This window comes from Galleria mellonella, unplaced genomic scaffold, assembly GCF_026898425.1.
Source record: "Galleria mellonella isolate WM207_F2 unplaced genomic scaffold, CSIRO_AGI_GalMel_v1 utg312, whole genome shotgun sequence".
Lineage (NCBI taxonomy): Eukaryota > Metazoa > Arthropoda > Insecta > Lepidoptera > Pyralidae > Galleria > Galleria mellonella.
Genome location: NW_026442074.1, coordinates 7093014 through 7120907, shown reverse-complemented (window position 1 = coordinate 7120907; position 27894 = coordinate 7093014). Strand labels below are relative to the sequence as shown.

General features: G+C 32.0%; 2 protein-coding genes across 4 annotated transcripts in view; both read right to left on the bottom strand.

Annotated features, from left to right (window-relative positions):
* Positions 1–27894, bottom strand: part of LOC113510927 (TWiK family of potassium channels protein 9-like) — a 403012-nt gene that overhangs the window by 16488 nt on the left and 358630 nt on the right. The gene's annotated exons all lie outside the window — the stretch shown is intronic.
* LOC113522552 (uncharacterized) lies at positions 49–5248 on the bottom strand. Its single transcript, XM_052895892.1, has 3 exons — positions 3190–5248; positions 1999–3060; positions 49–1907 (listed from the first exon to the last, which is right to left on the bottom strand). The coding sequence occupies exons 1-3, from the start codon at positions 5246–5248 to the stop codon at positions 49–51; spliced, it is 4980 nt and encodes a 1659-aa protein (XP_052751852.1).

Below are 27894 nucleotides of genomic sequence, written 5' to 3'. Positions count from 1 at the left end.
ATTAACTAATAAGTGTTGATACAGCTTAATAACTAATAGATAACAATTTTATTCAGTAACTGGTAACACACATAATTTGGATGCAGGGCGTTTGAATACTGAATTCTGATTTCGTATAGTCACTACTCGCGTGATGTTATCTTTACCCGGATGTTTGGCAATTACGCGTCCGAGTAGCCATCGACAAGGAGGTAAGTCGTCTTCTTTTATTAAAACTATGTCCCCAATTTCAGGTTCTGGCTTTTGATATGACCACCTATACCGATGAAGAAACCTTGTAAGGTATTCTTGAGACCACCGTTTCCAAAAAGTTTGTGTCACCTTCTGTATCAACTGCCACCTTTGAAGACTAGAAATATTGGACTTTTCAAAATTGTGATCTGGAACGGTTAGCAATGGACCACCAACAAGAAAATGCCCCGGCGTCAAAACATCAATTGTATCTTGATCTGAATCTATTCTGGTCAAAGGACGTGAATTTAAGCACGCTTCTATTTGAGCCAAAGTTGTAGATAACTCCTCGTATGTCAAAGTCAAATTGCCAACTAATCGCTTTAGATGGAATTTAGTGGATTTTATCCCGGCTTCCCAGATCCCTCCGAAATTAGGTGAGTGCGGTGGGATAAAATGCCACGTTGTTCCTTGCGTGGCTAAAATTTCAGCGACCTCGTTTGCAATGTTTTTATTTTCTGCAGCAAACAATGTTCGTAATTCGCGGGCGGCACCGACAAAATTAGTCCCATTGTCACTCCACACGTCTGTACATAAACCTCTGCGAGCAACGAATCGTCTGAAAGCAGCTAAGAATCCTTGTGTGGTAAGGTCACTAACTACCTCAAGATGAACGGCTTTTGTGGTCATACATACAAAAAGGCAAATATACCCCTTCATAGAATGATGTCCGCGACCTTTTGTAGTTCTAATATTTATAGGTCCTGCATAATCAATGCCACTGCACTGAAAAGGTCTTCCTGGCGACACTCTTGCTGTGGGTAGTTGTCCCATCAACTGGGTAGAAGTACCGGCAGAGTAGCGCATACATTTGACACACTTGCGAACATACGCCTTAACTAATGATTTCGCGCTCAAAATATAATATTTAGTTCCGATAAAGGCTAACATAAGTTGCGGACCTCCGTGTAACGTTCTCATATGGGCATCAGCAATAATAAGATGCGTCAAGGATGACCTTTTTGGCAATAATATTGGATGTTTGGCGTCTACATTGAGTTGGGATTGTTCGAGTCGTCCTCCAACACGTAAAATTCCAAGATTGTCAATATAAGGATTCAAGGACTTCAGTGGGCCTTTAATTGTACTGTACTCTTTATTTCTATTAATATGCGCTATCTCTTCACTGAAACTTTGCATTTGACAAACCTTGATACATGTTTCTAAAGCACCAGATAATTCCTTAGTTGAAAGAAAAGCAGTGTTTGATCTCTCCTGATTGTTCCGCCGGTTCAGAAAACGTTTACAATACGCGACCACTCGAATTAATTTTGTTAAAGAATTATACCGATCCCAAATTGTAGTTTCCGTGACACTTACGTGAACTTTACATTCTTCTAAATGTGTAACAATGCTCTTCGGCCTTTCGTATTGCACTTCGTGTTTATATAAAAACTCCGGTCCATTGAACCATCTCGTATTTTGCCATAAATCCAATGGACTAACTCCTCGTGACGCACAATCGGCAGGATTTTGACTTGAAGTTACATGTGCCCATTGTTGAGAATCTAAAGTTGACAAAATTTCGGATACCCTGTTAGCAACAAAAGTTTGCCATTTGCTCGGATGGCTATTCAACCACGCTAATACTACCGTAGAGTCTGTCCAAGCTCTAATATCAGTCTTCGATACACCTATAATCTCTGCTATTTCGACTAATAGTCGAGTCAGAAGCACTGCACCACATTAACTCTAATCTAGGAACTGAAATTTGTTTGATTGGTGCAACTTTAGTCTTAGCAGAAACCAAAGAAACGTGGATATTACCCTGTTCATCTATTAATCGTATATAAACTACAGCTGCATACGCTATCTTCGACGCGTCTGAGAAGCCATGCAATTCGACTTGTGAGGATGTGAATTGAGATCCATACCATCTTGGTATATCAATTTTCTTCAATTGAGACAAGCCTTTGCGGTAAGTACACCACTCATTAATTATATTATTTGGAATTTCATCATCCCATCCTACTCCTAAAATCCAAAGCCTTTGAATTAATACCTTTGCTATGATCACGCTAGGAGCTGCCCAACCTAGCGGATCGAATATTTTTGCTATTTCCGAAATAATCTTTCTTTTTGTTACAGGCCCAGATTCCGGAGGAAGATTTACCGAGTACCGAAAGACATCTGCTGATCGATTCCAGGTAAGTCCTAAGAGTTTAACTACTTCATCTAATTTTAGCTTGAACCCTTCATGTGTTTCTTCCTTTCCTTGCTTGATTTTATTTAACAACTCCTCACTATTAGTCATCCACTTCTGTAATTCAAACCCTCCTCTTCGTAATAGCTCATTCATTTCTTCATAAATAATAGCACCTTCTTCTACTGTATCACACCCCGTCAAAAGATCATCCATATAAAAATCAGTTTTTACCCTTTCAGCTACATTTGGATAGTTTATACCTTCGTCTACTGCAGCTTGTTGCAGTGTTTTCACTGCTAAGTAGGGAGCAGCCGCCGTACCAAAGGTAAGTCTTTTTAATCTGTAATCTTGTATTTGTCCATTTTTATTATTATACCAAAGCACACGTTGGTAGTCTGCATCTTGATCATACACTTTGACTTGACGGTACATTTTGTTAATATCAGCAGCTAGGACTATTTTAGGTTTTCTCCATCGCATGATTAAATGGCGTAATTCAGGCTGCAGTCTTGGCCCTATCATTAAAATGTCATTTAATGAAACGCCATTTTTGTTTTTTGCAGAAGCATCAAATACGACACGAACCTTTGTCGTATCCTTGTTGTTGTTAACGACCGCGTGATGAGGTAAGTAAAAACTTAATTGATTACTCTTTTCTGTTTCAGGTATCTTCTCCATGTGACCTAACCGTAAGTACTCATCCATTACCTCTATATATTTTTCTTTCAGGTTTTTATTTTTATTTAATTTTATCATTAATCTATTTAATCGTTTAGCAGCTATTTCTCTAGAATCTCTCTTTATCTGTTTACGATTTTCATACTTAAAAGGAAGCTTCACGATGTATCTTCCAGTACTATCTCGTTGTGTGGTCTCCATATATATTTGTTCACAAAAAGTTTCTTCTTCTGTCAAAATTCGTTTTGATGAATGAGGATCATTCTCGATCTCCCAAAATTTCTTGAGGAGATTATTGTCATCTGTACATAAATGCATGGCTACAATATTAGTATCTGAGTTAGATATCTCATCGACAGTCCCAGAAAGTATCCATCCCAGTGACGTAGCTTGAGCTACTAGTAAGCCTCGAGGTCCCCGTTTTAACCCATCTTCAATAATTTGCCCATACACTTCAGCTCCTAACAAAATATGTATTTTGTTAGGAGTATGATATTGTGGATCTGCTAGCTGAATTCCATTTAAATCTAACCAGTCTAATTCAATTACCTTTTTGCTTGGTAGTAACGTGGTAATTGTTTTTAATACATACGCCTGCACATTAATTACTATTTCAGGTTTAACACGTGAACGTACCTTTAGTTGAACCATGTATTTGACAGTTACATTCTTGTTTCCATCCAGACCAGATATAGTCCCTCTCACTGGAATCTTCTTAACTCCCAAATACTGAACAGTTGATTCTGTAACGAAGGATGCTTGCGATCCTTGGTCAAGCAATGCCCTTATCAATCTTCTCTCATTATTATAAGCATCAACTTGTATAAGTGCAGTAGCTAGCAACACTTGGCTATGAGCTGCCATTTGACCCGTCGAAAAACATGACACTACATTACTAGATGACGATTCACCTAAAGCCGTTTCAACTTTATCGTCGTTAGTTACTAATTCAACATTACTTGATGTATTGACAGAACTTGAGATCTCAGGACGTTTTTTACCAGTTGGATGCAAGAGGGAGTGATGCTTTCTTTTACAAACTTTACAACTAACAGTACTCTGGCAAGACTTGACAGAGTGGTTGCCGCCCAGGCAATTAAAACACAGACGATTTTTTGCCACAAATTCGTAACGATTACTGTAGTCTAATTTTGCAAACTTCGTACAAAAGCATAATTTATGAGGTTCGGAACAGAATTCACAAACTACATTAGTAGTCACATGCATACAAGTTTTTGTTTTAGGAAATGATCCGCTATTAGGAATTGAAGACTTCTGCCTCGGTTCTATACATTCTAGAGCTCTAAATCTACTTTGTAGAAACTCAGAAAACTGATTGTAAGTAGGTAGATCGTTTGAAATTTCAGCAGATATCTTCAGCTCCCACTGTTTGCGTGTCTCTTGGTCTAATTTATAATTAACAATATGTATTATAATGATGTCCCACGAATTTACATCTACTCCAAGATTTTTTAAGGCGTGCATACAATCAGTTGTGGTATCTAATAAATCTTTTAATGCGGATGCCGATTCATTATTTGAAGACCTTTGGCTAAATAATCTCTTTAAAATACAATTAGCTAAATATCGTTTGTTATTGTATCTATTCTCTAACTGTTCCCAGCACTGTTTATAATTTGCAGATGTTACTGGAACTTGTCTTATTAACTGCTCCGCTTCTCCAGTCAAATGTCCTTTTAAATAATGTAACTTTTGAACATCATCTAATGACTCATTGGAATGAATTAACGATACAAACATATCTCTGAATGTTGCCCATTCTATATATCGTCCGGAAAATGCTGGGATAGTAATTTTGGGTAATTTGACTGCAGAAGAGGATCCATTATTGGTCTTAGAAGAACCGGAACCTTTATCATCACTTGTTACTTTATTCTGATTAAATGATTTTAAATATTTTTTAAGTAAACTTTTATAATCCACAAACATTTCCTCAGTTTTCTCATACACATCTTCTTTAATATAGAAACTACGCTGTATATCTTCCCATTTATATTCCTTAATTATTTGCTGATGTGTAGTAATAAACTCAAGCCATAACTGTTCTACATTATCAAGTTTTGTTTCTACGTAAGACTCTGTTATTCGCTCTTTAGGAGATTTTTTAAAGTTTATTTGAGCCTTTGATATTCTATTAAAGATATCCTTTTGACAATTTAATAACCCCTCCATATTAAGTAATTATTAAATTGTAATTAATAAAATTTTAAAAATATCTGCTATCGCACTCACACCACAACACTTACTGCTACTGGTCCGTCACACCATGTGACGTTTCTGTTTTTCCTCTGACGTCGCTGGTACCTCCAACCTCTAGCTCCAACGCTGTCTCGTTCACTCCTTGAGCAGAGCCAAGCAGTACTGATGCTTGAACCCGAGCAGCGATCCACTGCCCCTACTATGTTCTATTTTCAGCCTTTCTTACCACCCAACTCTAGGGAAGATTGGCATCCGGCTCGAAGGACCAAAATATGTACACACAATCCAGCACTGAACTATGGACGAGCGTCCTCTGGTGTATAAATAAAACAAACCAGTGATGTTGGATCGTTGTACATGAGAAAGTTACTTTATTCCAATAATAATACATGTATTTAGCCTACGTAACAAATCAAATTATAGCGCAGTCTAATTTTTTGGCAGCGCCATCTGTTTTAACCTTAGGTACTAAGCAATTTTATACAAACTTATACACATGCATATGAATGAAACATTACAGAAGAAACGAAACTGTGTATTAATCATTAAAAAGATTTTTAAAGATATCAATTAATTTCTGTAGTAAGCGACTGACCAGCGTTAATTCTGTAAGCAGAAGTAATATTTTTATTCGCCTACGTTATCGGTATATGCTGGCGGGACACCAGTGAGTGATCGTAGGTGAGGATAGAAAAAAGTTTGTCCGTTCATCGTGACGAATTCATCGAATGAATGAATGAATGAGTATACTTTATTTGCATTATACAATATATGAAATAAACAAAACAATTAATAAATATAACGATACAGTTGTATAAGTGCAGTAAGGCGGTCTTATTGCAGAGAGCAATCTTTTCAAGACAATCTTAGGGTAGTGGACTAATTGTTGTATAAGTAGGTATTGTATAAATAAGAAAATTAACAGAATAAAACATTAAGGAAAATAATTATTTTATTTATTTATTTATTATTATTTCTCACCACAAATAATTTAGAATTTAAAGTAAGAATTATAAGTATTAAGTATATATAAGTAAAAATCAAATTAAATAATAATAATAAAAAAGTGATTAACTATATATAATATATAATCCTAGACCAGATACTATTACAACATATAGATAATTATAGGCATAAAGAAAATAAATTAACATAAAATAAAAAAAAATATATAAATACATAAATAAAGAATGCCAGTTTATCAAATGAAGAACCAATCAGATAGAGAAAAGATAATCTTTCACTTGTCGCTTGAAAGCATCGAGGGATATTGTACTTCTAATGACAACAAGTAATGAATTCCATAACTTAACGCTAGAAACGGTGAAGGAATTGTGATAAAATTTAGTGGAATGAGAAGGTTCATTAAGAATTAACCACGATGTTTTCCAGGGGAACCATTTGGAAGTCGACCTGACAGAGTGTATTACTAGCAATGAGGCTTCTAGTTTCCATTCCCATTCCAACAATTCCTTCTCCCTCCTGCATTTTATAATTCTGAACCGTTTTGATTCTTTTTAATTTTCGTGTAAGTGAATTTTTTTTAATGGTAGTAGAATAGCAATCCTGTACTATTGGTTGATGCTAAAGGAATACCGATTATGCGAACGAAAACGCAGGTAAAAGCTAGTGATTGAATAAAATTATACAATTCTTCTGCACACCGCACCCTTCAGCACCATTCCATACTCCGAGCGTTATTTGATTTATAAAAGCATTATAGAAACAAGGGGCTGCCATAAATTGTATAAACTAGGAACTGTGCATGTTTCGAAGTTTTATTACCACTAAACTCAGTGATAACCTCGGACGGTGAAAAATGGATTGCTTGCTTTACAATGTTGGTAGTGCTGTTGGTTTATGTAGCGTGTTTTGTGACGCTTGATAACATTATGCATATTATATTTCTGGTGCTACTATTAAAGCCCGCGACTTTGTTCGCATGTCAGGAACAAAATAGTATTTGTATTCATGTAAAGTTTATTACATCCTGATTACAAGAATTTCCAGGAACATTTTCATACAAATTTTATCAAAATCTGTTCAGTAATTTAATTTTTCAATCAAAGTAATTGGTTTTGTTATGATTAAAGTTAGTTTTTATTTTTATATAAAACAATCTTAAATTGCTGTATGGTCCCAGTATAGATTGGGCTAACCCTTCCTTTCCCGTGGGTGTCGTAAGACGTAACTAAGGCAACTTAATGATCAAGGGACGCGCAGCAACGTCTCTTTTTAAACATCACCCAAGCCTAACTGCGATTGCCAACCCGTTTTTCAAACGTAGCAACTACGGGCAAAACCCCTTTTATTGGAGAGGCCTATGTTCAGCAGTGGACAGTTAACGGCTGATATGATGAGTTGTATAGTTTAATTACCACAAATTTAAAGTAAATTATATTAATTTAAAAATGATTACAACAATAGAACAATAGACAATATTTTCAATGCGCTTTAATGTTATTTTGTCACGCTATATTTGTTCACCATATATGAACATGCATTTCCTTGTAATTGTGATCGCAATGTTATAATTAATATTATTATCGTTATTATTATTAAATACCAGATAAATCTGCCATTCAGTCCATGTGAATGACATGAAACGTTAACGCAACAAAAGGTTAAAACTTATTTACGTATACCCTTAGTAACGATCTCACTATGATTAAAAATAGGTTTAGTAAGAAATTTAATATTAAATAAAAAAAAAACTTCTATTTATTTTTTTAACAAGCTATCTTATATTTTACTTTTTTAATATTAGTAAATGAATTAGTAAGAACAGGAAATTATGGCAATTAATTGAAACGTTAATATGTTTAGAGAAAAAAAAGAACTTATTTTCACATTCATAATATATACTATATATAATAATAAAAACTGAGAAATCTTTAAATGACTAGGGCTAAAAATTATTCTATTACGAAATTGAATTCCAACTTACTTTTTTTTTAAAACGAATGCCACCTATATGTATCTGTAACACTGCAGGAATTGCAGGACTTTGTTACATACATATATTATTAGTAAAGACAAATTAATAAATTAAAAATTATTGATTACAGGAAATTCATGACGACTGATTAAACCGTCGACACATCAACGTTCATAATATTGTTAAATGATCACCCATTATAGTGGAATAAAATAGTAACCCCGTCTGCGTTGTATACGCTGGCGAGGCACCAGTGATAGATGATAGGTAAAAATGAAAAGGCAAGTCACTTATCCCATAGTGAAGAATTTCACGAAAATAAACCACTATGGTTTTTAGGGGGAACCGCTTGCAGGTGGACCTGTAAGGATACATTGCTAGCAATGGGGCTATTATACCTGATTACTAACAATCCAATCCACAATTGTCCAGTGTAGACATTAGATTGCAACTTACTTACAAAAGTAAGTAACAAACTTATTTTAACAATACAATATTAATAAGGACAATTAATAAGTATAGGAAATTCCACAACGATCGACCTTTAACGTAACAAGAAGTAAAACAAAAAACTCTCACATCTGTAATATTTGTAACGATTGTTCAATTATTGAAGATGGCAATGTAGCCGCGTCATGTATTTTAAAATTATTGAGGGCAGTTAATATTGCGAATCGGGAACACACATTTCTCTTTTACTGCCAATAACGAAAGATATCGCACTCCGATGAAAGGAAATATTCGTTTGTAGAATGTAGGCGTCTGGAAATAACTAAGTAGGTACGGTATTTGTAGTTGACAGTACCTTATGGACTTAGACTTATTTACGCAGAGTATATTTATAGATGGTAGATCTGAGCACTGAAATGGCTTGAATACAATATCTGAGATATCTCGCAAGCTGTCGCTGCGTCAGAAAGGCGGCCGACACTACTGTGTTTATCTAAAAATGGTTACCACTCAGTAAAGAAATCTAGACTCGCATTGGTTTGACTTAGCGTTTTATACATTTAAACTTAACGTTAAAAATTTATAATAGTTAATAATACAGCATCGTACTACTAACATAAAAGAAGGGGGAAAGGGATTGTTAGTAATGCGTACTACGAGACCCATTACTAGCAATATACCCTGTCAGACTGATCTCCACGTGGTCCCCCCTGGAAACCATCATGCTGAATTCCAGGTGTATTCATCACGATGGAGTAACTGACCCGCCTTCTCCTTCTCATCTATCATCCCTCACTGGTGTCTCGCCAGCGTATACCGTTAGCGCAGTCGGGGTTGCCATTCCATTATCATTCTTTAAAAAAAATACCATAAAAGAGACAATTTTGTATTGCATCTGTTATATTTAAATAAATAAAGGGGATGGATTTTATAAAGATTACAGAATATGCAGCTGCAATATTGACTTAAGTCTAATGAAATACTACTCAAACTTAAATGTATATTAAAAATAAATAAATAAGCACCGATTAGTCAATACTTATTTATTCTCTATGATAATATTCTCTTAAATTCTTGTTATGACTTTAGTGTAATGTCAAAATGTAAATATCTGCTGAGAAGAAACTCAGCAGTTATTTTTTAAAATCCATGTACGTAGTGTTTATGTTATTATTTATACTATATTTATAACAGTATATTTAATATATTAAATAAAGATAATATATTTATTATTATTATTTTTTATAACACAGGGGTAAACGAGCATGCAATTCTGATAGTAAGTAGCTACCGCTACTCATGATCACCTGCAATAACTAAAGGCATTGCATGTATGTTGCCGGCCTAATATATTAATAGATAATTGCACATAATAACAACGATTACAAGTACTTTAAAGTATAGAAATATACATTACCTTATGGTTCGACGGATCACACAAGACTGTTATGATATTGCCAGAATACATCGAATACCAGCTCTTATATATTATTCAACATTAATCAAATCAATATTTATCGACAATAATTTCGTAGTAAAACTAATGTTATTAATTAGTAATGTGTCGCTCCCATGTTTCAAGTATTATATTTAGACTAATTTACAATAAATACAAGTTATTACGTTAATTACATTATTTCACTATTAATAATCCTGTTGTAAAGAACGTTTAAATCACCTTTACAATATTTTCATTAAATCTCAATGTCAACACAATGTCATAATATCGAATTAGTTACCAGTTAGTGACATTTCATGACAAACGTAATTTCAATATTTGCCTGGATAAATAGCACCTTAATTAAACTTATAAATAAGGCCATGTATTAATTCCACTGAATAAATATATCTGAAACAACATTCATGAAACAACAATTACGAATTACATTAGAAATTGGGATAGGTTTGTAATAGTTTGCATTGGCACAAGTTTCACTAATAAGCATGTACCAGAACAATATGAGACCATTATGTTGCTAACATTGCAGTTCGAGAGTGCGAAACATCTCATTTCCAATATCGATTTATTGGAATTTATTTCAAAATTAAACCCCACTGGTAAATACATTTATAATACTGGTACTATACATTTATAATAAAACTTGATATTTTCGAGATGTCGTCTGCGTACCTAATTGATCATATAGATCGATCGTGATCTATGTATGTCCTTCTTCATACCAAAGATTACATAATTGGTTGAGTTGTTAACTCAAAATAAATCAATCGTTGAAATGCTACAAGGTAGCAATCAAACAAAAAATCCCCTTTCACATTTATAATATTAGTAGGGATTGGTTTGAACCTTAGATTATATGGATAATGTCTCCATACAAATACTTCGAGAAAAGCGAATCAACTTTTTCATACAATTTTGCGTGATAATTAGTTATGAGTGATTTCTTTATTCTCTATTTAGTCTTTTAAATTCTGCACCTTTTTAATTCGTAAATATTCATTTTATTTATTAAATAATACACCAAGATACATTGTTTACGTAAGTATATAGAACATTGATAAAAAAACGAGTCAGCTAATTTGATAATTAGCTGACAAAAAGTTGACCCATTTTTAAGGCTTGAGGCTCTATAATAATCTAAAGTATGAACTAAAACAATTCAATAATATTTATTACGATAATTTTTGCAATACTTTTTAAATAAGAATTAAGATTGATAAGTACTAGCTACATACTCGTATTCATTAGTCGGTCGTTATTTTTACTCTATTAAATCAACATGATCGGGTTCACATTATTCTTAGATATTCAATATAGCTTAACATTTTAATTAACTATATGCTACCGTAAGGCAAGCACTAATATAGAATTGCGTATATCAATAATATAAGTAAGTCTAAAGACTTAAACCATCATCCGTAAGGTTTGGGTCTACAATTATACGCCAATTAGATATCTACCTATAGAGTTGAATACCGATGGCACTTTATTGAAACCCTGCACTTTGAGATAAGAGGTAATCCTGGGACGACGTAATATGCTGCAACGAGAATTGATAAAGCTGAACTAACATACATCTGTAGATATCTACCAATATTACGAATGTATAATATATAAAATACCTAGAAGATCCTATTATGAGCGTTCAAAGTCTGACTCTTTTACAGATTAAACAAAGCTGCTTTGGAAAAAGAGACTAAAATCATAGACAACTGACCAGTCACGTGACCTAAAGGTGTCAAAAAGACTCACATTTTTAAACTTAGTATAGTAGCATTGATGTTCAAAAATAAAACTAAATTTACAATAAGAGAGAAAACTGCACTGAAAATAAAGCGCATTTAAAGTAATTATACGCACGTATCTAACTATTCAGTGGCATTTTGTAGTCAAAAAATAAAAGTCTGAGATTAAGACGAGATATTAATTTTCTGCTAATATGTCCCGTTTAACAGTATTTACTCCATCGTACACCAAATTTGGGACAATCTTGCATGTAATTTTTTTATGAGGATATGATTTTAAAGTTCTTTATATGTCGTAGTGATAAATGATAATAAATATGATAATTAATAATATACAGTAGTGATGATAAATAAATAGTGAAGTGCCTTCACTATCTATTTTTGTGTATCATATACAAGATTTATTTCATTATAATATTAGTTTAAAAATAATATTGTTAGATGAAACGAAAGAAATAAAAACAAACATAAAGCTATCAAGATCACATTTTGTACGTCTGAGGTTCTTCTTCGTTTGTTAAGTGCAGATAGTATTCCATTACTGGTTGCACAAACGAGGGACTTTTTGTCTGCAAACAAAATTTTCTATTAAGTTTGCCTGATGTCTTAACCCTTGTAGCTGGGGGAAAATATTCTTGAGAGACGTTTAAACGATTTTCAATTTTATACACTGCTTATATTTATAAATTTTTACTAATTTTTTTTTTTTACTAAAACAAACAAATAAACTCATTTTCATATTATTAAGTATGTAGGAGTAAAAAGTCGTGTCAATATTTCATGGTAAGTTTTATGTTTTTAAACCCAGCGGTGTCAGATGTAATATATGTTGTCTTTCTGTCAATCAGTTACTCCTTCTATTCATATAACGTCCACATTTTCTGTTGTTGTCAAACTATATTGCACGAAATAACAACTATGAAATATCAAAAATATACAACAAACGAACGGTGATAAAACATCCAAAAAATACAATAGCGACACCGAGGCAATCTAAACAAAGAAATGAAAGTAATGTATACTATATTTCTTACAAGTTCTACTCGATAAATAAATGTCCTGTTGGCCATACAAAAGTGTCGCAAACAAAACCAGTTATCACCAGCTAAACATATTAAACTCGGCAAGTTTCTGTCCCTACTGTCGGCTCATTTGTAAAAGGAATTCTGTACAATAGGATCCCTCTGGAAGATGAGTGAGCGTAGCCAGTCAAAACGTGTAAACGATGTTAAGCCTGCCGCTATGTCGTGCGGGGTTGTTTACACGTAGATAGAAACGAATAAATGAGAATCACTTCTATAAAATTGGACTGATATTAAACTCCTCACTATGTCCTTTTTATACGTAAATAGAAATAATCAATGAAATACAATATTCGCATGTCATACGGATTTATTTGCATTAAAAAATTAAACAATGACAATAACTTTATTTCATAAAGTTATTGTCATTATTGTCAGTATAAACTCTATATCTCTCTCTCTCTTTCTTTTACGATAATAAACAGAGATGTCGTCCTTATATAACAATTATGCAATACAATTAAATCGATTATCAAACGAAATTGAATGGGTTACTATCGCGAGTTCATTATGAAGAAATAATAAGTAAATAATTAATTATTGCCATGACAAGAATAATATTTACCTGTAATATGCTATTGTATTAATAAAGTACCTAATTACAATAAATACTTAATACTCTTAATATTTAACTACTCTTAAATACATATGTTTATTGGGACATATTAAAAATTGTACAGTTTTCTTTAATGTTCTTACCTTATACGAGCATGAGATGGCAAACGGGCATACCAATCTGATGGTAAGCAATTACAGTAGTCCTAACCTCTGACCCCTGTAGACCCTGCAATAATATTAGGGGAATAGCGTGCACGTTGTCAACTCTAAAGAAACCTTTTTACCGCTCTTTCGAGGAATCTTACATTTACGTTTCGCGGCGTTTCTTTCTTTTTGAAATAAGAATACAGTAACATTAATCGTCGATCATATCAAAATTATAATTTATTATTTATCATATATTTTCTCGTCAATAAGACCGTCTTACTGTACTTATACAATTGTATCGTTGTGTTTGTAAATTGCCTTGCTTATTTCCTATATTGAATAATGCAAATAAAATATACTCATTCATTAATTCATTCATATGTAATATTTTATATACAAATCCTATAGGTACTTTCTTCTTTCGAGTTCTCAAGGTTGACTAGAAGAAATCCCTTTGAGGGATAAGTACGCCTATGTACATTTTCGTTATAGCCTAAAGTCTATATTAAAAATGATTGTGCAAAAGAATATAAGTAAATACATAAATAATACGAAACCAACAAAGAAGTTAATGGAAGAGAGTGAATTTGTGATACATACCTATCACATAACATACACAAAAGGAAAATTAAGAAACTTCTCATTAATGTCATTTAAAAATACAGCCGAATTTGGAACCTTTCTTGTCTGTTGAAAGCAGTCAATAACATTAATATTTCCTAGAAAAGTCTTGTTTCTCTTAGAACGAAAATTTACAAGACACAGTCGAGGCCTTTACAGTTTGCGCACAATACATTTCTTAGTTCTCACACAATGTGCCCATTGTGACTCGAGACAGATACTAATTTCAAACGTTGTTTTGTTATTCAATGCTTTACAACACGAAAGTGGAAAAATAAGAAATGATATAGGCTTTTAAGCTTTAGCATTTATATTATTTTTGACTTTGCATGAATCGGTTTACCTTTAAAATTTGTGTATACGATATTTGTGTACTGGCACAACACGTATTGGTTGGTCCTGTTCACTGGTTCAAAGACAAATATGTATGTTAAAAGTATGTCATTCCATAACTTTAGTGTTTGTGGGAGAATACATCCCTGAAACCGCGTTGTATGCGATCATTTAGGGTATGAGAATGAACTACTAATTAATGGCGAGCCATACGATAGTAAAAAGTGACCGTGGGCATCATATTAAACAATTCCTCTAAGCACAATTTTTTTTATGCAACTTAGAATGACAAACAAGTTAACGGCCCATCTGATATAATATGGTATCCGTCACCAATAGACATAACAGAGTATATTATTTCGCCCATGATATGCGTTGCCATTCCTAAGGACTCAGGTGTTATTCCTCTGTACCCTGTAAATTCACTACCATATCCCACTTTTCAAACCAAACACCAAAACAGCCATGCAAACACAACTGCTTCATAGCAGAAACACGAAAGGAACAGAGGTGCCCAAGTAAACGACTTTTGTACAAAGTCTCCCTCTGGCAATATAATCCGTTGTACAAGCAGTAGAACATGCAGATTGAGGCAAAATCTCTCCTAAGATAGTATATGTATCATATCCATAGTTGTATCCATACCTGCTCAGTTTGTTATTAGATGGTGCCGAGTAGCGTCCGCAAGCATATTAATTTATATATGTTTAAATAAAACAAAAAAGAAATTTGGCTAGAACAAAGATACTCGAGACAGCTAAACTCATATAAAACAAGTGAGTCAAATTTTGAAATAAGTAAAGAACTAAACGTAACTAAAGTTGGTAAGTTGAAGAATTGCTTCAATTTCAGCTATTGTCTAAAGAAAGTTTGTCATATGGTACAAATATTGGTAGTGGTGGACGCTTTATTTATATTATATATATATATATATATATATATATATATATATATATATATATATATATATATATATATATATATATATACACTTCTTTAAGGTCGTTTTGTTTGAACAAAGTAATGCGTAAATTTATTATTATTTATATTTTTTATTAATAAAATTTTGTTTGTATATAACCTTACTTAGCGTAGTTATATAATGTTTCACAAAGGTGGAATCTTAAAGTAATAATCTTAATCTTTTTAGTAAGCTTTAATGTCACGACGCTGTGAAGTAGAACCAAATTGATAAATTATGATAAAATGTGAGCCTACCTAAAAGTCTAAAATTTTAAATCTAAAATTTATCTTTTTTTTTTCTATTACAATTTTAATATATTTGAGTTTCGTCGAAATATTTCGTCATCACTGCTGAACATAGACCTTAAAGACTGCCATAAGAAATCGTCATGAGCCACTGACACCCTGGCAATGCATTTGAGGTCGACACTCCATCTAGAGGGGGGAGGTCGACCTACACTTACCCGTACGGGGTCGCCATTCAAAAACATTTCTTCCGAATGGATTGTCAGTTTTTCGAGCTAAGTGACCAGCCTGTTACTACACCAGCTTGCTTCTTTCATTCTTATCCTTTAGCACATTTTTTTTGTACAATTCCAATACAAATTCAAAGTTCCTTTTAATGTTAATGATTGTAATAGAATACCCAGTTAAGGATTTACCTAAATTATATATTTTATTTACTGTAAAAAGCTAGCTGACTCAGGTAAACTTTGTATTCCCATATAATTATTTTTCCTGGATACAGATACCCTAATTATATAGCGGTTATACTTTACAACCTATTCTCATATCTACCAAATATACTTAAAAAAATATATAAAAATCGGTCAAGTTATTTCGAAGGAGTTCGACCATAAACACAAAGATAACACAAGATTTTTAATATATAAGAAGATATATTATTTATTAATTACATTTAAACAAAAAAAAATAATGAAAATTTTAGCAATAATCGCCAAACCATAAAACGGAAAACGTACAAATTCAGCAATTAAAAAGAACGAACGAAAGAAAAAACAATAAATTTCAGCAAGCAACAGAACAATGGATTATGTTTGTCTTGGTCCGAATTTCATTGTGAACAAATTTATGGCAATTATGAAGTGATAAACCCTTTTTAAATTTTGTGGGATTCGTTATTTATGACTGCGCCAACCATCCCCCAAACCGTTCCCAGGGAAACGACTGTTCGGGATATTTACGATCATAAACAAACATAGAGGGGTACAAATTCATAACGGGTTTACAAACAACCTTTTACGCATACATTTACTTTGCATTTAAAATAACATAATTTTACATAATATTATTGTAACAAGACATACATATGATGTATGAAACAGAAGCAACAAATACAAAGAACCGCAAGATACCTTCAACAATTAGTCACTAATATAATTTCTAAAACAAGTCACTTATTTAAAAATTCTTATATGACGTGTCTAAAAATCATTAATAATATTCTTATGGATATAATAAAAAAAAACTTTCAATAAATAAATTCAAAATAAAACTACGTCACGCTTCGCGTACCTCAAATAGTCTCAATTAAAAACCCCTGCACATACCTCCGTGTACTACACCAAATCCTTTTCCGTTCAGGCAGTGCGCCTATGGAACTCGCTGCCACCGTCTATACGGAGTGCTTAATCCTTGGCTTCGTTTAAAGGACAAGTCAAATCACATTTTCTTTCATTGTAGTTACTCTTTTCCATTCCTTTGTAATTTTTGGACTAGATTTGTCATATTTCCTTGTGTGTGCTATGTATGTATTTATATGTGTATGTTTATGTATTTTTTATGTATGTTATATATATATATATATAACATATATATATATATATATATATGTATATATATATATATATATATATATATATATATATATATATATATATATATATATATTGTTATAGTAAGTCGTTTAATAAATTATATATATTTGATATTTTTGTGCATTACAGGTTTTTGTATTTTATGCACGAAAAATTATTAATTCACTCTTGCGCCACCTACCCATTTCCATCTGTTCTCCTTTAACCAAAGGTTGTTTGTAAGAGATTGCCCTAACGATAAGACCGCCTTTTGTACCTTTATGTGTATATTTCAATCTATATTTATGTTACTGTATTTCACTTGAATTATTCACCTGTCATTGTATATTTTTATTTATGGTGCAATAAAGAGTTAAATAAATAAAAAAATAAATAAATCAATAAATGGCTAATTAATAAAAGCCTTTACTCGGTAGACGATTTTTTTAATAAGGATAGATAAATATCTTGTATAGTATGTCTTGAATGTATGTTGTAAATGTATGAATTAATCAGTTCCTACCAAAATGCATTTGCATACTATTCTGTAAATACATAAATAAATAGGCTCGAAACTTTTAATAACATAAGATTACCGTTATCTACCCTATATAACGCAAATAAAGTTATGAAAAAAGGGTATTATCCCTACAATATAAGAATCATGGTTTCTAACTTTTTTTTTATAAATTTTATTAGGACATACATGTTCAGGTATTACAAGAAACACACATCAAAAGAAAAACGGAATAAAGTTGCTATATTCGAAATATTTATCTATTATTACCATTTCCAATGATGTGGTAATCATATTTTATGTAAAAATTTTATCTAATGATAGTGATCACTGCAAATATATGCAATTTAGAATAGAAAATATATATTTTTTTCTTTCGGTTTTATGCCAGAGGTGTCACTTGTGCTAGAGGAGTCACCGATGGTTTGCAAGCGTTTTCAGAAGTTATAACTTCTCTCCTCGAAAGTTCCATACATAATTTGTTCGGAAACGGTAGTGCAGATGGTTACGGTAATTAGTATTAAGTAATATATCTTCAAAAATAGAAAACATAGTTAAAACTGTCTATTATACATATCGTCATAGTCGTAGAATACTGACGGATCTGACGAAGATTACACATAAAGATCCGACACTATTCTACGACTATGATGATATATCATATCTAAACTATCTATTTGACATAGCATCGATAAGGGCAATCAATTGGGCCAGTTGTTTAAGAATACATGTTTTTAATTATCTAATAAATTATAAAAAAATGTTCAAAATAACCACTATTTTTAATATATATCGGTCATAATAATATTCTGTAAAGCTAACATAATTAATAATTTGTTTACTTTTTTAGAATTACCTAACCAATTTAATGAGACATTCTTTCTAGTCTATCTTCATGGACATCATAATTCGTAAAAAATCCTAAAATAATTCTATTATATAATATCATGGGTGCTGACGTAAACATGAAGGATACGTGAAAAATAAAAATATGTTACATTCATTTATTTATGTTGTTTTATTTTTGTATCATGCCTAATACTCAATAATTACGATAATTGTCTTTCTACACGAAAAAAAAATTATATTATACGAGTATATAATATATATATATATAATGTTATACTAGTTTTTACCCTCAATTTCATCCTCGTGACCAGGATATGTTCACTAACTAGGATAAAAAGTAACATATATCCTTTTACAACCCCTATAATACGCATATAGAAAAATTCACAACGATTGGTTAAGCTGTTTAGACACTAAGTGGTAACAAACAAACTCACTTTCATTTCTAATGAGCTCCTTTGTCTTCATTACTAAGAATATTCAGTATTAAAGTGTACCAATAAAACTCTTTTAAATGATAGTCAACTTGGACTAATAGGTCAATTTTGATATTTTAAGTTGACTTCGATTCGACATTTCAAAATTTGCAAGACAATAATATGTAAAAGTATACCAAATTTCAAATCAATAGTATTAGTTGGTAAGATATAACACTGTAATAGCCGAACGGACGGACGGATAAAGATCCAGCTTAATGGTTCCTTTGTACCATTTTGGTACGGAACTCTAAAAATTCACATTTCTACTTAGGAATAAAATAAAAACAATTTTTATTATACGCGTTCCGTATTTCGTATAATGTTAATATACGCGATCGTGTTTTGTTTTTATGTATTTTTTTATACGTTGGTTCCTGTATACAATAGGTACCCTGTTTACTGTTGTATACGCATCAAAGGCGTAATTGAATCTCGCTGCAAGCAAATGTATTAGTATACCATAATAAAAGCGCACGAGTAAGGGTCGAAAAATCTTCATATTGAATTTTTCGTGGAATTTATCTAGGGCGGTTGGGAGGGGGAAGCTAGAAATATGAAATGGATTTCGTAATTTATATAAACGATATCCGTATGTTTTTTTTTTATTAAGAGAAGAGAGAGAGAGAGAGAGAGAGAGATTATCAAGAGAAACTAGATGAATGGATTTCTGTTAAATTTTACAGTATCGTCAACTATGTTACAATCTCCAAAGCCTAACTGCGTTTGCCAAGCGTGGCAGCTACTGGCAATCCCTTTCAACCCGCCCCCCAATACAGGAAGGCCTATGTTTGGCAGTGAACAATTAACAGCTGATAAGATAGATAGATACTCTTTATTGTTTCCTCCAAAAGATTAGAGTAGTAAATTTATAGTATAGTATAGTATTTACTACGTATACGTGAATTTACTGGGTACAGAGGAATAACATCTAAGTCCTCAGGAATGGCAACGCATGGGGGATATCATGGGCGAAACAGTATACTCTGTTATGTCTACGATACTGTTCATGTCTATAGGCGACGGTTACCACTTTCTATCAGGTGGGCCGTCAGCTTGTTTGCCATTCTAAGTAGTATAAAAAAAAAGTATGATATACTCGTATTACTTTTATTATAACAGTTTTTAGTTTATCTTCTCAATTATTTTGAAACGACTAAGCATATTTGAATAAAATTTATTATTATTGTACATAAACATAGGGTAACAATATACTCGATTAGCATAATTTTAAAAACTTTTTAATAATTTACGCGAGTAAAACCCCGAATTACAACTAGTATAAAATAAAACAATGCATATAACGAATAACCACAAACATCACATAAATTGTAACATCCCGTTATAGTTCCGACGTATAAAGACGTAAGTGCTTCAACGATATTGTTAGTAAAGGGTGGCCAGCAACATGACCCCGTAAAGATATCTCGTAAAATGAAAACGTTACTGCGTTTATGTCGCTTAAACAGTTTATCTTCTATAAAAAGTCCAATGTTATGACAATATAAATTCGTTTTCTGTCCCCTTTCTGTGTCGACACATAAAAATGTAATGTTCTGAATAATAACGATTTCCACTCAATGACAAACGGCAATAGGCAAATGTAGCCGTCTAATATTTGAAAGCACTGATTCTCAGAAAACATATTTAAAAGCTGTTCCCGGTGTAGCTTTCAGAATATTTTAAATTATATGAAACAGGAGATTGTTCGAGTTAGTCAAACACGGAATATAGACAGAGTGCATTTAATATTTTTTTCTAACGGCTATAATAATAATAATTTGAGTGACACATAATTATGTGCATTATCTATCGTACTAATAGTGCTACTATCCTAGTATTTAATTTAAGAATATTTAATTCTGTTATGTATTATTTGTTATTAGCATTGAATATCAGCCGTGCCGTCATTTTGAGTCCAAATGGTCCTCATCCGTGTAACTGCATACTAATAAACTGCAAAAAAACAAATAACAGTAACCTAGATATTAGTGAGATAGATATCAACAATAAATTGTAATACTATAAGTATTTAATACAATATAAATCCTGGGTTCGGAAATATACTAAAAACATTGGCATTTATTGATCTTGTTCTTAGTATCGATTTTTCTTAAATATCTCCCATTTTCAGATATCGTCTATTATATTTTAATTATATAAGTAAGGTAAGGTTTATTAATAATTAATATTTAAACATGTTTTTATAATCTTACTAAAGGGAGACTTTGTACAAAAGTCGTTTACTTGAGCACCTCTGTCCCATTAGTGTTTCTACCGTGAAGCAGTTGTGTTTGCACGGCTGTGTTTCGATTTAAAGGGTAGGATATAGTAGTGAATTTACAGGGTACAGAGGAAAACCACCTGAGTCCTCAGAAATGGCTACGTATGGGGAGTATCATGGGCAAAACAGTATACTCTTTTATGTCCATGGTACATATTTCTATAGACGACGGTTGGGCCGTCAGCTTGTTTGCAATGGCAAATGAATGCTAAATTTTTTTAATAGAAAGAATACGTAAGATCTAGTAAACACGTAATATTCACAAATTTAAATGTATCTACGGAGAAACGTTGAAAGTTTATTTCATTTGTAACTTCTACAAAGACAGATTGTTAGAAAAAAAATTACCAAACTAAAATACAACGTAACAAAAAGTGCTAAACTTTCGAAATGTAGAGACAAACTCGCAGAAAAATACTTGCGTCTTTTTTACATACTCGCTTTTGCTTTAGAATACTTTTGAAGCACTAAAATAAAATATTTTCCCTGTATTATGAGTACTTAATTTATTTCTATAGATAACGTTGCTGCTAAGATTAACATAAATTATAGCTTTTATTGAAATGGACTGAATCGACAACCGATGGGGAAGAAAGGTTCTTGATTGGCGACCCCGTATGGGCAAACGCAATGTATGACGACCCCCGCTAAATGGAGTGACGATCTCAAATACACTGCAGAGAGTCAGTGGATGCAGGTGGCTCACAACCTTTCCTTATGGCAGTCTATGGGGGAGGCCTATGTTTAGCAATGAACAGATGATAGCTGAGATAATGATGATAGCTTCTACTATTAATCCTACCAATATTATAAATGTAAAAAAATTGTAAAAATTTTGGATAATTATTACTCACTTACGGTTAAATGGTTGAACAGATATAAATAAAACTTGGTATAGACTTGTTGAATAATAACTGTAGTGAGTCATACTGTATTATGATTACCTATTTCGGCTTTACGCGTGGTTTAAATTTGGGGATGCCCGAATCAATAAGAGCCTTTATTTCCAATCGCGGACCACATCTGTGTCGCGAGCAGCACTGTGTGACCAACGCATTGTTAGTCGGTAGTAATGATATAGACTTATTGTAAAATTAAAATACTAAATACACAGGAATTGTACATATTATTTCTAAGTCAATTCATATGAAGTTACAGACGCAAATAAGATATATTGTATAAAAAAAACTTAAATACTTTCATCGTCCTATAACTTCAATTATATCTAGTACTCTCAATACAACAAATCAACAAAAATCACAAGGGAGGTTTCTCGTCACTCATTGGCACATAGAGAAGACGAGGTTCCTAACAAAAAAAGTGTCCTTTAACTTAAAAAATAAATAAATAACATGTTATTTGTTTACGTTATTATTATATATATTAAATTATTCGTTCACAGTTTTTAATTACACAATCGCCAACGTTTTTAATGAAAATCAAAAACTCCGAAACTTGCCAAGTTGTTGAGATCGTATCTCAGATTACCCCGCGTCGTGGCCGTTTTTCGTCAGAAAGAACTCGGAACTGAGGTACGAACTCCATTGATTGTTGCTTGAGTGGAAACTTCGAATGAAAGCGTTACTGTGTAACTTCAACCACAACTGTCTGCGATAGTCTTCAATCCGTTCTTTGCAGAATAACTTTTTTCTCAACGTATCAATAGGTATAAAAGGATTCGAAACAAAAAGAAAACGGTGAACACCATTGAAAATCCTATTAATACTATAAACGCGAAAGTACGTAAGAATGGATGGATGGTTGGATGAATGAATGGATGTGTGTTAATCTTTCACGCAAAAACTACTGAATCGATTTGAAAAAAAATTGGTACATGGGTGGGTATTTTTTTTATACAACTTAGAATGGATACTGGTAACGATCGCCTATAGATATAAACATGGACATAACAGAGTATACTGTTATGCCCGTGATACCCCTCATGCGTTGCCATTTCTGAGGACTCAGATGTTATTCCTCAGTACCCTGTAAATTCACGCCATATCCCACCTTTCAAACCGAAACACAGCCATGCAAACACAACTGCTTTACGGTTGAAACACGAATGGAACAGAGGTACCCAAGCAAACGACTTTTGTACAAAGTCATATCCTAAGTTAGTACATAGAATACTTTATATACTGATTTACGTAGGCAAAGCGGCGGGTTAAAGCTAGTATCTGTATACTCTTTATTTTACACAAACATAATGTTAATAATAATAAACTTTAAATGTAACGTACAAAGTCGAGCTTATCTCTAATAAGAGATTTCTTCCAGCAAACCCTTTCATGTAAATTAAATTGATATTTTTAAAAATATATATTGATATATATAAAATATCTGGGAGACTATAAATAGAATTCGTAATAAGGCGTTCGGTAGATCATAAATGGATTAAAAGAAAAATATCATGCGATAGATCACTCCTATGGGATTCAAACCTACGTCTCTCTGTTATCCTGGCTGAGTGTGCTCCATACTATTTTTACATAAACAACTTGCACCGGTATACGCCATATAGGTATATTAATTTTAGATTACGCTGGAATATTACACCATAGTATTTACAGTGTAAGTCCCGGCTTAGAATAGGCCACCCCTTCCTTTCCTGTGGGTGTCGTAAGAGGCGACTAAGGGAACTTATGGTAAAGGGAAGAGCAGCAGCGTCCCTCTTAAAACATCACCAGAAGCCAAACTGTGATTGCCAACCCGCCTGCCAAGCATGACAACTACTGGCAAAATCCTCCCAGTTATATACATATTCATAAGAGGCCTATGTTCAGCAGTGGATAATTAAATGCTGATATAGTATGATATACTTAGTATATTTTCTATCCACTATGAAATTTTTACACTATTTCAAGTGGTATAAAAAGCATAATCCAAAAAATTTACGAATTTGTAAGTGTAATATTTAATTATTCACGTAAGGGTAATGCCCTTTGATATTAAGAGTTTCTAGGGCGTCTTCATTGTACAAAGGTTTCTAATGTATTGCTTGATAAAGTAGCTTTATGGGCAATAGTTTTTAATGTCCTCTAAAGTATAAGATACCACGAAGTAAAATTAATAAATATACATAATTTTTTTTATATTCATAAGTTTGAATTAATTGATAATAATAACAACAGATAATTTTGTTGAAATTTGACTTTTTTAATTATAATGTTTTTATTAATAATATTAATAAAAATAAAACCTAAATTACTTTAACTTTGGCTTCATTACACTTTCATTTACCAAAAGCGAATGAAATTACGAATTATTATGATATTACAAATTCCATTATCTCGTCGGTATGTATAAGTTTATTGCCTATTTACAAGCACTACTAAATACCAAGAAAATTACTTTATATAAAAAGAAAAAAGCTTTTAATTTGTCTTTATTTTTAAGCGACGTGACTATGTTGAATAGCATCAAATTGTCCCGTTACCAAGCAATAAAAAGAGTATTAAAATCCATTTTCCGTCATATTCAATAGGCACCTTTAATCAATACTTGTGATCCTACAAAAGGGGAACCCAAGTCGATATGTCATATCGCTTCACATATCAAACATAGCGTAGTTGCAAACATTTCGCAGGCATTCATGGGCAATCAGTCAACCCTACCTTTTGTGCTGTTCCTTTCGCCCCGAGCTTCTTTGTAACAGAGCAGTGAAAAAGAGTAATGGCTGCGGAAATAGAGTTAGTGTACCTGCAACAGATTTTGTGCCTTTTCCTGTTAGTACTAAAGTATGGTTTTGCTCGAGTATAGTCGAAAGCGGATAGTGAAGAAATGTTTAAATAATGTTGTAGCAGAGACAGTGTATATTTTGTTGAAAATTAAATTTTCAATGAGAAACGAATGTTCGGTTTGGTAGTTTGTATGTGTTATTTTCTGTTTTATGTACAGGCTACTTTATTAATAAATGTAGCTAGTACTAAAATGAAAAATATACGTACCTACTTACTTTTTCGTCTACGTGACCGGTTTTTTTTAATACATGATAATAAAATGATAACTCCACTTGTGCTAACGGTATACTCTGGTAGAGCTCCAGTGAGGGGTGATAGGTGAAAATGAAAAGGCAAGTCAGTTAGTCCATTGTGTTGAATACATCTGGAATTCAGCACAGTTTCCAGGAGGGGATACGAAGAGTTCAACATGACAGAGTATATTGCTAGTAATGGGCCCGGTAGTCCCCAATACTTATAACCCCCTAACGTGACCGGCTTATGTTTACTGACCAGAATAAAAAGTAGCTTATGTCCTTCTACATCGCATAATGTACGTGTATACCAAATTTCAGTAATTGGTTAAGCCGTCAAAGAGAGGCTTAGTGCGAAAATGGGAGCTCAATTTACATTACCTTATATTACATTAAGGCGCTAATAGGTAACATATAAACAAACAAGCTCACTTTCACATTTATATTATTAGAAAGGATTATAAAAATGTAATATTATTCTTAAATCGTTTAAAAGAAACGAATTTAATAATTCGTATGTATTTTTTGGTGGCATGAAGATGTTACGTGATTACGACCCTAATTTAGAACCGATTTAGTACTATTTTTTTACAATCAATAGGGTTTAATAAACATAAATTTGTTTGCATAAACATGTGTGTAGGTAGCATATAGGTGCATACTGAGAACTTTAATTATATATATTCTATATCATTATATATAACAACTATAACATATAATTCTAACATGTTTTGCCAACATTAGCATGTAATTTATCATTTAACATACTATAGTTACAGTTATTTCTACATATATATGTATTATTCCCATATTAATAAGAATCTGCTGTTTTTCTTTGCGGTATAAAAATCTGCGTACTGCAATATTCTAAATTCGAAATTCAAACATTTTCAATCGAATATCTATTTAATGAATCTACAAAACATATTATAATTTAAATATCATTAATATAATGATGATACTTATTAAGTATCCTATTATTTGATATCAATATCATTTTATAAAAATCTTATATTACGATATTTGTGGTCGAAATTATCCGAAACGGATTGACCGATTTTTATAATTTTTTTATATATATGAGTAGGTATGAGAAAAGGTCGTAAAGTGTAGTTCAAACCAATAGGTGATTAGAGTGCCCCTATCCAGAAAAAAATACTTACATGGCAAAAAAATTTTAGTCAACTAGTATAAAATATAAAAACATAAATTCACTCCGAGCTATGTTTTATTGATATAAAACGATCCTTATAGATATATAGGATTCTAAACAACGTAATATTTGTGACCGAGTGATTGGCTACTGTCCACAGATAATGGATTAATACTGGGCGAGGGATATAGAATTAAGACCCACGTCCTTTTCAGAAGAACAATTCATATCTATTGTCAAGCTATAGTACCCTTATTACATTACATAATATTGCGTTTGTACTAGGATTTATATCATTTTATAGGTACTTGTGTATATTTACTAACACGTTATATATATATATATTTATATATATATATATATATATATATATATATATATATATATATATATATATATATATACAACGAACGTTTTTTGTTCAAATTAGCCAATTAAAATACGGATAGAATCAAAAGGTATATTCGTATCATTATTTTTTATTTATTATCTTTTTTTTTATACAACTTAGAATGGCAAACAAGCTGATGGCCCACCTAATGGAAAGTACATAGACATGAGCAGTAATACAAACAGAGTTTAATTTAACTATTTAGTTTACAGCCATGCAAACGCAACTATTGAAACACGTATCAAAGGTAACTAAATAGTTTAATCAAAATTTATTATGTATTCATATGTAACCTTTTGTTCAGAAATTACAACAGGTATAAAAATGCTAAAAGTAAGAAAAATGCCACGGCATGAGTAAAGTACTAATTTATCTTTTTATCTATGTAGGTACTAATAATAAGTATCAATAAAAAAACAACAAAAGAAAATAATGCTGCAAAAATACCGAATAGAAATACAATACGGCATTATTTATTATTTTACTTTATATTTTTAAACGATTTTACACAAAAGGAGGTTTCGAGTTGCCTATATTTTTTTATACAATGTCTTTACCAATTCAAATGTGATTTTGATAATTCTTTTGTAAATTGACAGAATTGATCTATTTTGTCATTTTTATTATTTAATGAAATACTTATTATCATATTATATTGATTATAGATAAAAATAAGTTAATAACAAAAATAAGTTGTAAAAAAGGAACTCTAATAATTTTCACAAATATTCGATTCAAATTAATAAGTTGCATAAGCTTTAGAAGAATGTTGTTGATAAATTGAATGTTTGTTGCTTATTTATTTATTAATTGCATTCCATAATATTATAAATCAGTTGCTAAATTTAAATTTAAAATTA

Bases quoted from the DNA above. Each gene is read 5' to 3' on its own strand.
- LOC113522552 (XM_052895892.1), bottom strand. From the start codon at position 5,248: ATGGAGGGGTTATTAAATTGTCAAAAGGATATCTTTAATAGAATATCA. The intron at 3,061-3,189 runs GTAAACAGATAA...ACTTACGGTTAG, and splicing joins TCCTTTTAAGTATGAAAATC to GTCACATGGAGAAGATACCT. The intron at 1,908-1,998 runs GTAATATCCACG...AATGTGGTGCAG, and splicing joins ACGATTAATAGATGAACAGG to TGCTTCTGACTCGACTATTA.